General features: G+C 39.0%; 1 protein-coding gene across 1 annotated transcript in view; it reads left to right on the top strand.

Moving 5' to 3' along the window:
* Positions 1–13,372, top strand: part of LOC139739568 (sialidase-2-like) — a 37,022-nt gene extending 23,650 nt beyond the window's left edge. Inside the window, exons 4-10 of the mRNA XM_071650170.1 lie at positions 2,219–2,389; positions 3,296–3,431; positions 4,267–4,360; positions 5,930–6,016; positions 7,080–7,222; positions 8,814–9,008; positions 9,770–13,372. Coding sequence (XP_071506271.1) covers positions 2,219–2,389; positions 3,296–3,431; positions 4,267–4,360; positions 5,930–6,016; positions 7,080–7,222; positions 8,814–9,008; positions 9,770–10,126 — 1,183 coding nt within the window. The 3' untranslated portion in view covers positions 10,127–13,372. The remainder of the gene's footprint in view (positions 1–2,218; positions 2,390–3,295; positions 3,432–4,266; positions 4,361–5,929; positions 6,017–7,079; positions 7,223–8,813; positions 9,009–9,769) is intronic.
* Positions 13,373–14,161: the final 789 nt, after the last annotated feature.

Raw genomic sequence — 14,161 nt, forward strand, 5'->3', positions numbered from 1 at the left:
GTCCATAGTGCGTCACGCATAAACTTTTTACATTTTCATCTTCTTGAAAACATTGTGATGGATTTTCACCAGTTTTGGCAGGTACATGTAGCATTTCTAGGGGGATAGGGCCTCAATTTGTTCAAATGGGCACCACGCACCACGTCCCCCCAGCCCCCACTGATGCCCAAACTCCCCAAATTAAGGAATTAAGAAAAAAAAAAAAACCTTCTGTAGAATCAGAAGTGATTTAGCTAAATTAGTGCCATGAGTAAGTACCAGGGGTACATTGCTAAGGGGTCTTTATGTACATTTAAATACAAATCTTCTTCTCTAGAACCAGAAGTGATAAATTTTTCAAAGTGTGACTAACTTTTAACTGGTTTGTGCCCATACAGCCTTTACAGTTGCTGCCGTTTGCCACAGCAGTTGCGTGATCTATTCTTGCGCAGTATTAAAGTTCTGTGCACACATTTTCCAATTTTAAAATAGTAACAAATGTGTCTAATTTCATTCATGTACAATGGCAACATGCCAAACCAGTGACAAGATTACACACTGTGCGTGCCACTATGTAATAAATTGAGACATTGTATGTCATACACTGTGTCTCTGCAGGACTACATTTTCCCTCCAGTTTCTGATGTGACATGTGTCTACTGTTAAATTTTAAGCAGATATTCCATACAATACAGAGGATTTCATATAACCTTATGAACAAAAGTCTGTATCTATAATCCAAATGGGTTAAGATGAATGGTGTTCACAGGCATAGAAGCATTTCAGTCGTCAAGTGGGGTGGAAAAATTACCTAACAGCAGGTGCTTTGGGCTCTAGCTGTAAGAGACACTTTACAAGATGCATGGCATTGTCCATCATGTGTCTATTACTCGATCCTGTGATGTCAGTGGCTTTTTTTTTTTTGGAGAAATTTGTAATGCTAAAGCTATAAAGAATTAACATATTTGATTTGTGAATCAATGTGGTTCCCTTTTCAGTGTGGTTACTCCAAATTTGTAGCTTGTGTTAGACTACAATGTATGCCACAATTTTCAGTACAGGGGTACTGTATGTCACATCTGACACGACATTTCTCATTCTGAAGCACCACCAAACAATCTTGCTTTCAGAAGGAAATGGTTTTCAGTTGCAACATCGATTACGCTAAATTGGGCCATGTGCTGGTATCCATTGCACACGAAAGTGAATTGCATGTAGCTCATTCTGCATGCAACTCAATGCTTCTGCTTTGACACCATTGTAGCATTCTACACACCCACTACTGAATGGGGAGGGCACTTCCGGAATGAATGTTGGTATACCGACTTTCATTATTTCACATATTTGAACTCAAGATACTACTAAAAAAAAAAAAAAAAAATTCATCATTATTATCTCGGCGCATTGCATCAGCCAGACAAGTTTCTTGGTAGAGCTTTTCCAATATATGGCAAGCAAATTTGAAATGGTGAAAGATGAATTTTGAGCCCTTACGAGTGCTATGTTTTTAGCTTTAGCCTCTTGATTAATTGTTTTTCATCATTTCTTTACATTACTTTATTGTCTTTCTTTCATTTATTGATGCCTAGTATTCATGGTACTGCCAATGATTTTTGTTTTCTCCCACTGAGATATTTATTGTTCTACTCTATGTCACATACATAAGTCATCAAAACAATATCAAAATATTTCTTTTTGAACAAGAAAAAAAAGAGGCATTTCATATTATACAATGAACTCTTGTGTCACAGTCAATTTTTGCTAAGGAAATGATTCTAATATGCAGCCGTATTCTATTTTTTCATTATTTTAGTTTCCTTGCATTCCAATCAATCATCATTCGTTCTTTCATTCATTCATTCTTCATTCATTCTTCATTCATTCTTCATTCATTCATTCATTCATTCTTCATTCTTCATTCATTCTTCATCCATTCTTCATTCTTCATTCATTCTTCATTCATTCTTCATTCATTCTTCATTCACTCTTCATCCATTCTTCATTCATTCTTCATCCATTCTTCATTCATTCTTCATTCATTCTTCATTCATTCTTCATTCATTCTTCATTCATTCTTCATTCATTCTTCATTCATTCTTCATTCATTCATTCATTCATTCATTCATTCATTCATCCATCCATCCATCCATCCATCCATCCATCCATCCATCTGGAGATGTGGTCTCATATCAATTCATTTCTGGTTGTCTTTTTCACAAACGATGATCCTCCCCACTAGAATACCGGCTCTGGTCTACCACAAAGATACATTCTTAGCCTTCTGCGAGGCACGCAAAGACACACACCACGACATCGGCAATATCCACATCGTGCTCAGGAGAGGCAAACGGACGGACTGGAACGTGGAATGGGGTGACCTGCAAATTGTTGCATCCAAAACAGGATTTAGGTAGGTCAAGCTTAGGTTTTCAAGGCTTTTGTTTTTATTTCATGTTTTGTTTTGTTTCTTTGTTTTGTTTGTTTGTTTGTTTGTTTGTTTGTTTGTTTCTACTACATCAGTAGCCAGCCATGTGCTTGTCAGGTTGTCCATGTGGCTATCTATTTATATTCATTTTGACATCCAATCATGCTCTAGATCTCCTCCATACTTATTTCTTTAAGTCCCCCCCCCCCTCTTTTTGCCTCTGAATTTCCACCATAACTGCTTTGGGCGTACTGTAGTATGAAAGAATTACTTGTATGATATTTGCCTCTTTATAAAAAATTCAACTAACGATTCAATAATGCCTTTTCAGAAACTACTTTAAATTGGCTTGCATTTGGAATTAATTCTATTCCATTTGATTATAAAAGAATGTGTCAAATTTTTCATAGCTCATACTGCTTTTGCAAAAAGCCTTGGAAACTGTAAATGCTATTTGTTGTACGGGCAGACACACAATTTTTAGAATATAGGACTAGCAATTTTCTTGTGTGTGTGTGTGTGTGTGTGTGTGTGTGTGTGTGTGTGTGCCTGGCAAAACAGCTTTTTCTGATTCAGTTTTTGAAGGTGAGCTGGCTACAGATGAATTATGTTTGTTAACATGATAAAGTTTTAATAAATGCAAACAAAGGGAAACTGATGATAAATTTTTGTGTGAATTATATCTCATCAAATGATAGTATAGAACAAGTTCTTTTTAGAATGATGGAGAGTGAGCAAAATTATGGCAACACTTTTTATCCAAAGTGGGGACGATAAATAAATGAAATGAAGTGAAATGAAATAAAATTAATATTTTACTTCTTTTTTCTTTTCTTTTTTGGTCCCCTTGTTTGTCATGCGGTGTGGTCTTCTTTCAATGCATTCCATCAGGGCAATGAATCCAGTCCCTATAGTGGACAAGACGCTGGACGCCATCATACTGGTCTTTACACTCATTCCGGCCTGGGTCGGCCAGTGGAAGCTGGTACGGGAAGGCGTCTACAATCAGCAGCTCATGGTGACCAGAGTAAGTAGACTGATTGACTCGACTGTGTACTATAAACGTGACTTTGTGTGTCTAAAGTGGGTATCTCATTGTCAGGTGGCGACCTGCTGGCGACTGGAGTCTCGCTGGTCGCCGAGTTGTCATGGAGACATCTCTGTGATGTTTCTGTGATGTCTTCTGGAGACTAGCCTGGTCTTCGAACAGTCGCAAGAGAATACAAAATCTTCAGTATTTTGGGAGACTTTTTCCGGTCTGTAGCTGGTCTCAGAGATGTCTCCAATGTCTTTGTGATGTCTTTTGGAGCCTTGCCTGGTCTCCAGGGAGTCATGAGAGAATCAAACATGTTTGCTATTTTCTGAGAATTTTTCCAGTCGCCAGCTGGTCTCGGAGACATCTCCAAAAGTTGTGGTGACTAATTTTGTCTTACTGCTCTGAAATTTTGGGATGGATAACAGCATGGGTACAGCTCTTTCGTAGCGAGAGAGTCATAACACAAAGGTTAGAAATTGAGAATGAAAATAACAAAATGTTGGATTTTCTCAGACTTAATGAAGAGGGTGAACAGAAATTTCTAGAGCAGATCTTATTCATTTGTTTACCTCATTCCCTTATTTATCACACGTTTGGCTGGTATGCTCATAACAAGTACAGGTATATTATGAAATTGTCATTGCCTTGATTCATAGCCTTATTAAAGATCATCCCTCTTGTTATTTTATTACATACAAGATGTACATGTATCCTACAGCATGTATTGTATGTGATCTCACAAGTCTTGCCATGCCAGTGACATGGTTTGATTTTAAACTTCTTTTTCCCCTTTGCTCTCTTTTTCCAATGTTGTTGTATCATCTAGAGTTTTGATTGCGGGGAGACATGGACGATACCCACAGACATTACCAGCTCAACCCTGGGCCAGATGAGACCATCCCCAGCACTCTATGCTCCAGGTATTAAAGGGACTGCTTTGCTTTTGTATTCTTTTTTAACCCGTTGAGGATGAGTCCTGAGTATACTCGGGCAGGTGTCTGAATGGGAAATGCATGTTGTAGCAAAATTAGCCCCTCCTTAACAGGTTAATAAGTGTTGTATATTATAGTAAAAGGGAGAGAGATTTGCATTGATACATGTATATATTTTAGTGAATGAACAATATTTGTAGTTAATGTGATAGACTCTACTGTGTTTGTGATATAGTCATATCATCAGCTTATAGAACCAGAAGGGTGCTATAATTGCCTTCTAAGATTTGGGCATATACATGTATACAAATGAAGCAATTAATTTTTATTAAATAAAAAGTTGACTTAATCAAAAGCGGGTAGATTTGTATAAGCATTGTTCAAAATATCAGGTAAAATAGTTCCCTTGTTGTGGTTTTGATTTTTGATATTTTACTGAAAATGAAAACAAATCAAAATTGACACCATAATGTAGAGGAGATCAAGTTCTACAACATGATACCAATAATTCACTACCCCCCCCCCCCAAAAAAAAAAGAAAAATTGTGATAGCGCCCTCCTGGTTCTCAGCTGACTCTATATACGTAATATTATATATATTTACCTCCGCCAAGGGAGGAGGTTATGTTTTTGTTACCTCCGCCAAGGGAGGAGGTTATGTTTTTGTTACCGTTGGTTTGTTTGTTAGTTACCGGTAGTTAGTTCGTTCGTTTGTCCGTGTGCAAAATAACTTTAAAAATTGTGAACGAATTGTGATGAAACTTGCAAGAAAGGTTGAGAATGTCACAAGTAACAAATGATTAACTTTTGGTAGTGATCCGAAAATTTTTTGGGAATTTATGAAGGATTTTTGATATTTTGGCAGGTAGGGTCAATGAACTTGGGAGTTCAGGCTGCACATATTTGAAGTTTGCATGCGCGCACTAAAGTGCGTGCTCTAGTTTCTGCTACATGTAGGGCGAGGTGCGCCGTGCAGCTGAGGGTTTATGACGTAACAAAGGCTTCTATATGGGAAATCGGGCAACTTTCAGCACACAATGCTATATACGTACGTATGGGTGGAAATCACTGATATCTCTATAGAAGAACAAGATCAGTGGTGGAAATGAGCTGCATGCTTGGCGGAGGTCTGCGCTCTCAGAGTGCTTTTCTAGTTTTAGTATTTTTTGATGTTGAAAGGTTCAAATAAATGTTCACTGTTTCACATAAGTCAGTGCTACAATGAGAAAGAAATAATAATATTTCCATTTATGCATACAATACTAATGCAATATTTGAGGAGGATGTTATTTTCTCTTTCTACTCTCCCTCCCCACCATGAATGTCTCTAAGAGCAGTGAAAATTTGCCTATGTTTGTTTCCAACAAAATTAGATATGCTCAGCGGTTTAGGAGTGCTATCGTCGTACAATATCAGAATGGCTTCACTGTTCACGTCATATTCTTGATTGTTTATAATGCAGCATAAGATAGCCAAGTGTTGTATATCAGTGCTCTTCAACATAATTTCCTTTTTTTTCCCCCCTTCTTCTTCTTCTTTTGATTTGATTTCAACCAGGTCCTGGCCATGGTATTCAGATGGCATCAGGGAGATTAATTGTTCCTGGAAACTACTTTGTTAAGGATGAAATAGGTCCTTTATTACGTGAGTGCACAGTATAGAGGGTTTTACTTTTCTGGTGGTACATACAGTAAGACAGTGCTGTGAGTGAGATTATTGTCAGAGAATAATATACACACTGAATAATGATGATTGCATGGTTTTTGTCCAGGAAAAGTTTTGTATTGGATTTGGTGTTTAATCAGCTTATATTATACATCAGCAGTGTGCAGTGGTAACAGAGATAAACCTCCAGTATTTCCGAGGTAATTTTTTTTTTCAGAATTATTTCAATCTAATTCAAATAATCACACTTTATTTCCATCCACCAAAACATAATACATAACACAAGGTATACATAATGCAAAGTATACAACTAGATCCGGCTCTCCCTACAATTACTTCATCAAATATCAATAAGATATCCAATAAGCACCTCAGCTGAGGTGGTCAGAGAGCTATTGGGATGTAAAAAACATAATATGCAAGATATACCAGCATTTTTTCAATTTGTGTAATTGCTGCCTTCCCTTCTCCGCATCAAACAGCTACCGGTAATGGATATCATGCTATTACCAGTTACCATATATGAGTGGATCAATCTCTGTCTATCTCTCCTATCTCCCCCCCCCCCCCCCCCCCCCCCCTCCCCCCCGTTACACAACTGGAGAATGAAAGTAGCTCTCAGTGCATCACCAGTCAATCATACACTGTAGTACATTTGATCAACGACTGCATTGCAGGCAGTTTTCATTGCAAGTAGAGCTGATGTCCAAATGTACTATTAAACAAGTACAGTTATTCACATTGATGTTTTTGTACCATCAAAACCGATCATCCACCCAATGTTATCAAGAAGATATGCAATCAAAACAGTCAGTAATTTTGATGCATTACTCAAAAGTGGCAAGAATTGAGCCATTTTGTAATCAATAACTCTTTTTCATTTACAAACTGTACATGTACATGCCACGTTGTAGCTCCGTGCTTTTATGCACTACTCCCATGTGTTATTGATGTAAAGACGCCTTGTGGTTGGATGCACATAAAGCTGTATATAATATATTTTTTTCTTTTGGCGGACATATTTTCTGGCTTCCCCTTTCAGATTATTTGGATAACTTCCACAACACGACAAATTATGCCAATGTGATCTTCAGCGATGATAACGGGGACACCTGGTTCCCCGGCGGACGCATCCCGTTCGGAATGGACCCCTTTTGGCGGCCAATCCACGGAAATGAGGCGATGGTAGGTCCCCTCTTCTTTTTTCTCTTTTCTTCTTTTTTTTTAAGCAGCAAAAACTTGGTGTGAATGACCTGGCTTTACCCATAATGACAGTACAACTTTGCAATAAATGCTCCCATTAATATGTGTCATTAGAGAAATGGGCTGATGGAGAACTGATGATTAACTACCCCATTAACCCTATTCCCATTGGGTGTGTGTTTTTTTTCTATATTAGGGCTTTGGGAAAAACAAAAAGAGGTTTGATGAGTGGGGCAGTTGATGAGAGGCCTTTCACATCTTGTCTGTTCAGAGGCCCGATTACTGGTCGCATAAAATCCTCGTATGGACATTGTAACAGATGTAGGCAGTGTCTTATCATAATTTCTCTATTGTCCAGAAGGCCTGCTTTTACAATGTAGATGCTATTACATTGTAATTTAAAAAAACAAAAACAAAACAAAACTTTCACAATGATGTGAAAAATCCTGCACTGCAATTTCTTATAGAATACCATTTGTTAGTTTTTATTTAATCTTTCTATTTATGCCTAGATCATGTGCATATTCTGTGAATGCATTCACATATCCTACACACATGTTTTTGGCTAGTATATTCATTGTAGAAAAAAAGGTTTGATGAAGCTTACGAGAAGCTGTGTATTGACAAAAGTTATACAAGAATGCATCATATGTGGTTGATACAAGAAGCAGGTTTTATGCTTTTGTCTCCTTTTTTGTGGGGGGGGGGGAAGGAGTGAGATTTTTTGGCTTGAATTAACCCACTCCCCTAAATCTAGTTATTCAAAAAAAAAAGGGGGATTTAGGCTTCTGTTTCTTTTGATCCCCAGATGAGAGGTTCTTGCCATTGTCAGATACATTTTCAGTAGAGACTTTAAAGGTTCAAGATGACTGCATGCACACAAATATGCCCGATTAACTTAAGACCAGATAGGGACTTTGGCTATTTAATCTGTTGAGGATTGGCTGATTCAATCCCCAATAACTCTAGGCCCATTGGCATGGCCGCCAATAGTTGTGATTATTTGGGTCATGATTGGAACTGTGACTCATAAACCATTTTTTTTTTAAATGTGTGTGGACAAAATAATGGTGACTATTAGTGAGATACTAATTGTGTTCGGCCCACCACGAAAAGTGCAATGTTTCTTTATAAAAATCACACTTTTTCTGAATACAAAATTATAGTTGGTGTGAAAATTGTATGAATGCTGTGTGAAATTTTACCAGTTATTTATATCCCATAATGCAAGCTGTGCTGGACAGTCTGGTCAAGTCAGGTCATCAAGTCCTAGACTCATTAACGCGCAGGTTGGCAACACTCAAACTGGTGCAATTTAAGTTGTGATTTTCTTTGTGAGCCAGTGCAGTTTAGATCACATTTTTAAAAATCTTGCCTGTGTATGTGTGAACCAGAGTGCAAAGAAGGCGTGATTTGAATCGCAGTTTGACTTGCACTTTTCTAATATGTGTGACTATTAACCCATTGAGGACGGACTGATTTTGCTACAACACGCATTTCCCATAGACCCCTGCCCGAGAATACTCGGGACTCGTCCTCAATGGGTTAAAGCTTACTGTGGATCTTTTGACAGGCGGTGGAAGTGGACGGCGGGGAGCTGTGTCTCAACAGTCGGACGCTCCACGCCGACCTGACGCGAGTGATCTCCTTCAGCAAGAACGGCGGGGAGACCTTCGGGGTGGGGCGCCTGGCCCAGGAGCTGGTGGAACCCGGCTACAAGATCAACAACGAAAACTTTGTGGTGCCATCCAAGGCGGCAGGATGCCAGGTACTGTCACATACTGTATGTGCCATATAATAGCGAGTCTACATTTTTGCGAATTGGAACTTCCTAACGATTTGGCAAGTGGTCATATAAATTCACGATTGTGGAGTACTGCACTGAACGGAGAAATGTAGGCCTATACATGCATGTCATATTCATATTGTGATCAGAGTTGACATTTTCACATGTCTTTTAATTTGCGGATAGCGCCTGACTTGCAAAATTCCCGAAAATAAAAACCTCGCGAAATATTTGCCATATGCAGTACTCTGTGTGGATTTGTCCCCTGCATGCTCTTCTCTTCTCTTCTCTTTTTTGCTCATTTTTGTTTTTTGGACAATCCTCAAGATATCCCCTCAAAACTAAATTTCTCATTCACAGCAAAGGTGGAATAAGAAATAGCTTTTATAATATATACCATTTGTCTCAGCCCCATCAATAGTTAGTACAGTAGTTAGGTATTTTGACAACAGAAGTAGCTGATGTTCACAGAAGATCTCCATCGTCTCATGCCTCTGAAAAGAGAAGGGGTAAACTCTGACTGTTGCTTTCATTATCTTGCTCTCCTAGTGTATAGTCTGTATTAAATGAAATGTTATATTTTGTTAGTCTCATGCCCCTTCAACTACATACATGTATCTCTCTTTTTCCATGCTAGATCCATAGTTGTGAGCATGTGTGAATTTCATTTTCTGTCAGTGGTACTTGCAGAGCATTGTGTTATTGGTTCTTTTTTATCATTTAATGCCCACCACACCTCACAGGGGAGTATGATTGGATTTCCCGCTCCCCGCCAGCACATATCCAGCGCCTCGACGTGGGTGCTCTTCTCCAACCCCGCCTCGCCAAAATTCCGGGAGCACCTCTCCGTGCGGCTCAGCAAGGACGGCTGCCGGTCGTGGAGCGCCCCCTGGCAGGTATTCTCCAATTTCTCCGGCTACTCAGACCTCACCTACTTTGAGGTCAGGAACCCCGTCACGGGACTGAAGTCTCAGAACTTTGCAGTGCTATTCGAGGCTGGGAACCGATCTTCGCACGACACACTAGTATTTAAAATGTTCAACTTGGAAGCGTTACTCGAAGGACTAGACAAAGAACATTTACATTTCCCCCCTGCCTAGTGGAGTTAAGTGATTTCATTCAGGTTCTGTCGTCGGCTAAATCAGAATTCATAGCAATTGTAATAATAAGCTGCTGTGGAATTTGGTCACAGTTTTTCTTGGTATAACTTTAATACATTGATAGTGAATTGCACCAGTCCTTGCATGTCGTCAACTGTAATACTGCTGTGTATTCCCATGCTGATCGACTGGAGAACCAGTCGAGACTTTGCGCTTGGAATTGGTGTTGAGGTGACGACGAAAATCATGATGGACTCTGAGATCGACTGGAACGATTTTCATGTCATCTCTGCCTGGGCTTGTTGCATTGCCAACTGTGTGATGTGTGCCACTTTTATTTTGGACCGCCAAGCTTTGATATCTTGGAAAGTTTTGGGTTCAGACGCAATACCAACCAGCTAGTAAAGGTTGATTTTAAAGTAATGATGGACTGTATCCAAAACTGAGTAGATAAGTCTCCTGACATCCAATTCCATGTTTATTTCTACCACTGTGAATGGGTCTAGAAATCACAAATTCCAATTTTTTTTTTTTTTTGTAATCAAAATATATATCACAGATGTTTAATCATTTTTTTCCCTTCTTTTTTATGCACCTAATATTAAAGCTCCACCCCTAAAGAAACAACTTACTTGCCCCCTATGATGTCATCAACAGTGAAATCAGCTGAAATGGGCATTGCAGTACCATGTGTCAATCACCTTTTATACATTTTCCGATGCACAAACTCACAACGGCAAGAAGGTCTCATGTAGCAGCATCACGGAATATTTCAGTTACGATGCACACAGATCAATTACGAAATTGTCATTTGCCGTGCTGAATGTGCCCCAGGATTGAGTCTTTGGCTATGGGAGGTGTCAAATTGTATCATATGAGAGCCGATCATGCTGTTGTGAGCTGGTTCTTCTTCTTGTTGTAGCACAATGCATGCCATTAGGTATTGTTATACTTATTGTTTGTTTGTTTCTTTTTTTGGCTAACTTTAACTTTGGTGACATCACAAAAGGCAAGACAGTTTTTTGGTTTTTTTTTAAAACGGGTTGGAGCTTTAGTGGATGCAGCAAATAAAGAAAAACATGAAGAGTTAAATCATGAGAAATATGTGATACCTATTTTGATCAAACAGTTCCTGACTTTGTGATGTGCAAACCTATTCACATTGGCACAAGCATGCACAGAATGGGATTTCACTAGAATGGGATTGGATGTCGGGGGTCCTGTCCTATAAAGCTAGGTGCTGTATCACCCTTTCTCACGAGTGTTGAATGAAGCCACGCGTAGAGCTGCTCAAGTACTGTTCATACGATTCACGGAATCATCTGTGTGTGTGTGTGTACCGTATACGCCATATATTTTGCGAGTCTAAATTTTCGCGAATCGGGAATTCCCAACGATTTCGCGAGTGGTTGAATTTGCTATCGTGGAGTCCTGTACTGAACGGAGAAATGTACACGCGTACGTCACATCCACATCGGGATCAGAGTCAATATTTGCGCATGTCTTTAATTTCATGAATAGCACCTGACTTGTGAAATTCGCGAAAAATAAAAACCTCGCGAAATATTTGGCGTATACAGTAAATGGTCAGACTAGATAAAGACCTGATATAATACCAAAGAGGTACTGGATACCTCACCACCTTTCCCCCATTTGTTTACAATGTGAACAACTTCAGAAAGTATGTAGCATGCTATGAAATGGCATTTGTAGATGTGGTTACACTTTGTTCTCCCTTTCTCTTTTTTCTATCACAGTGCATCTGTAAATTTGATCCTGGAGAGAATGATGGCTCTTTCCACAGGACTTGATAAACAGAATTACGACTTCGTGAAGTAGTGTAGAGAGTATCGGCAGTCACAAATTAGCTGAAGATCACGTGAATTCCCAGTATTAATTTTTTGCAAGTAGGCTGTATTTTATAAGTATATGAAATTTGCTGTTCACATAGAATAATTAAAGGGAAATGTCATGTCAGTATTCTCACTGGAAGTCACCTCTGTGTTTTCTTGAAACCGAATTCTCCTCATTTCACATTCCTCAGTTTGAAGATTCAATACCAGAGTGACACCAATGGACACAATGATCACGATAAAGAAGTTACCTGTCGGTAAGACAAAATGATTGGGTGAACATACAGCAGAAGATAATGAATGTCAGCTGAGCATTTTCTTATCTGGTTTTATTACTCTACGGACTCTCAGTTAGTATTTGCCATTTGCATTTGCACACTAAAACACATCCCGGGAACTGTTATCTTTTGATTCATATGAAGGAATTGACTTATATTCTTTGTTTGGATGATGTGTGATACTATTGTCATGGAATTACAGAGAAAGCATGTCCTTTGAGGAAAAATGGCATAATGCTGTTTGCCTATGTGTACACCAAGCAAATGAGGAGTGTTTTTGTATGAAGAATTCTGAGTCATGTGATGGTCACATGATCATGACAGCTACTCAGAGGTACCCATAGAATATTGTACAAATGGCCTGAGAGGGTCTGGTTGAAACTATGTGCATATAAAGGTGACTTCAATAGTACTATTTTCTGAGGGGTGCATCCCCTCAGAAAATAGTACTATTGAAGTCATTGAAAGCACATAGTTTAAGCAGAACCTCAAACAATGGCCTGGTATATTTGTTTTATATCCCTTCCAATGAATTCTAAGAGCAGCAACAAAGTAGAGTAGGTGGTTGACCAATCTAAAGGTTTGTCCTTTTTTTCCACACGCAAAATTACACATAAAAGTGTATGTGTCGACTGTGCGATACGCTTTACTGTCTTCTCGCAAAGTGTAGATGCCGTGGGTTTGGGTGAAAACGGTACTGTGACATGATGTCTCATGCACTGAAATATGCACTCGTGACAAGAGAGGTGTGCGTATGTTAGGCAAATATTGCTTTGGCAGCGGGATATGATTTTTTTTTTGTAATGTTTTCCTTGGGAAATAGCTGGACTAGGATTTTCATGGTGGAAATATATTTTGTCACTTTTAATGCCCTCGACCAATCAGAGGACAAGAAATGGTTTGTGAGGGATATACCATCTTATAGGGAGTAGTTATATTCAGTGGTAGTAATTTTTATATCGTATGACAGATTATGCTCAATATCTAATTTACCCCATGCATTGCCTTCATTTAGAATATATCCCCCTCCCCTGTGGAACATACCCAGGCTTGTGAACAATATATGTTTAACGACATGGTAGGAAATATGGCATTGTTGATGAATGAAATGCTTCAAGGTAGTCTGGCTTCATAGTGTGGATTGATCCAACCTCTAATGTGCTCTGTTTTTATGCCACCGCCACAAAGTGTCGCCAGAGGCATTATTGAAATATGTTATGACTTTAATATATAATATCTCTCAGATGTGTTAGAATTATTGCTATTTGGTGTGTGGTATACAGATAGGAGAGAGCAAGGAAGAAAGAGAGAGAGAGAGTGAGAGTATACTATGTAAAAATACTAGGTAAAAATGCATTATATAGGATGATATTTGTGCACATTTCTTGACATGCTGAGATCTATCCTGCATTTTTTCAGGGGAGGTGGCCGAAGTCTTACTCTGCTTTGTGAATATTTTACTGTGCATGAAAAAAAAAAAAGGAGAAAGAAATGCAGGGAGAATGTCGTCCACTCAAGACACTTTTACCATCAATATCTAGCACATTTACGAGCACCACCAGTGACTACATGTACAGTAACTGTATGTAGCATTAGTTCCCGAGTAACGCATGCTGTATGATGTACAGTCAACCTTGTGTGAGCAAAATCTGTACTGGCAAAGAAAATATTTGGTATCATTCGACATCCTTCTTGTTAAAAAGAAATGAAAAATGATTTAGTCACAGGGTGTGTTTAGAGCTTGGACTTCATCTCAACTTTGATGTCCCAGTCAACTTGTACAGGGAGCTGAGTATCCTCTGTTAGCCCGTCAAGGACGGGCTGATTTTGCTACAACACGCATTTCCCATAGACACCTGCCCGAGTGTAAGCGGGACTCGTCTTCAACGGGTTAATCTACTGAA

The sequence above is a fragment of the Diadema antillarum genome, unplaced genomic scaffold (genome assembly GCF_040938485.1).
Source record: "Diadema antillarum isolate AM-2024a unplaced genomic scaffold, OU_Dant_1.0 seq00000807_RagTag, whole genome shotgun sequence".
In the NCBI taxonomy this organism is placed as follows: domain Eukaryota; kingdom Metazoa; phylum Echinodermata; class Echinoidea; order Diadematoida; family Diadematidae; genus Diadema; species Diadema antillarum.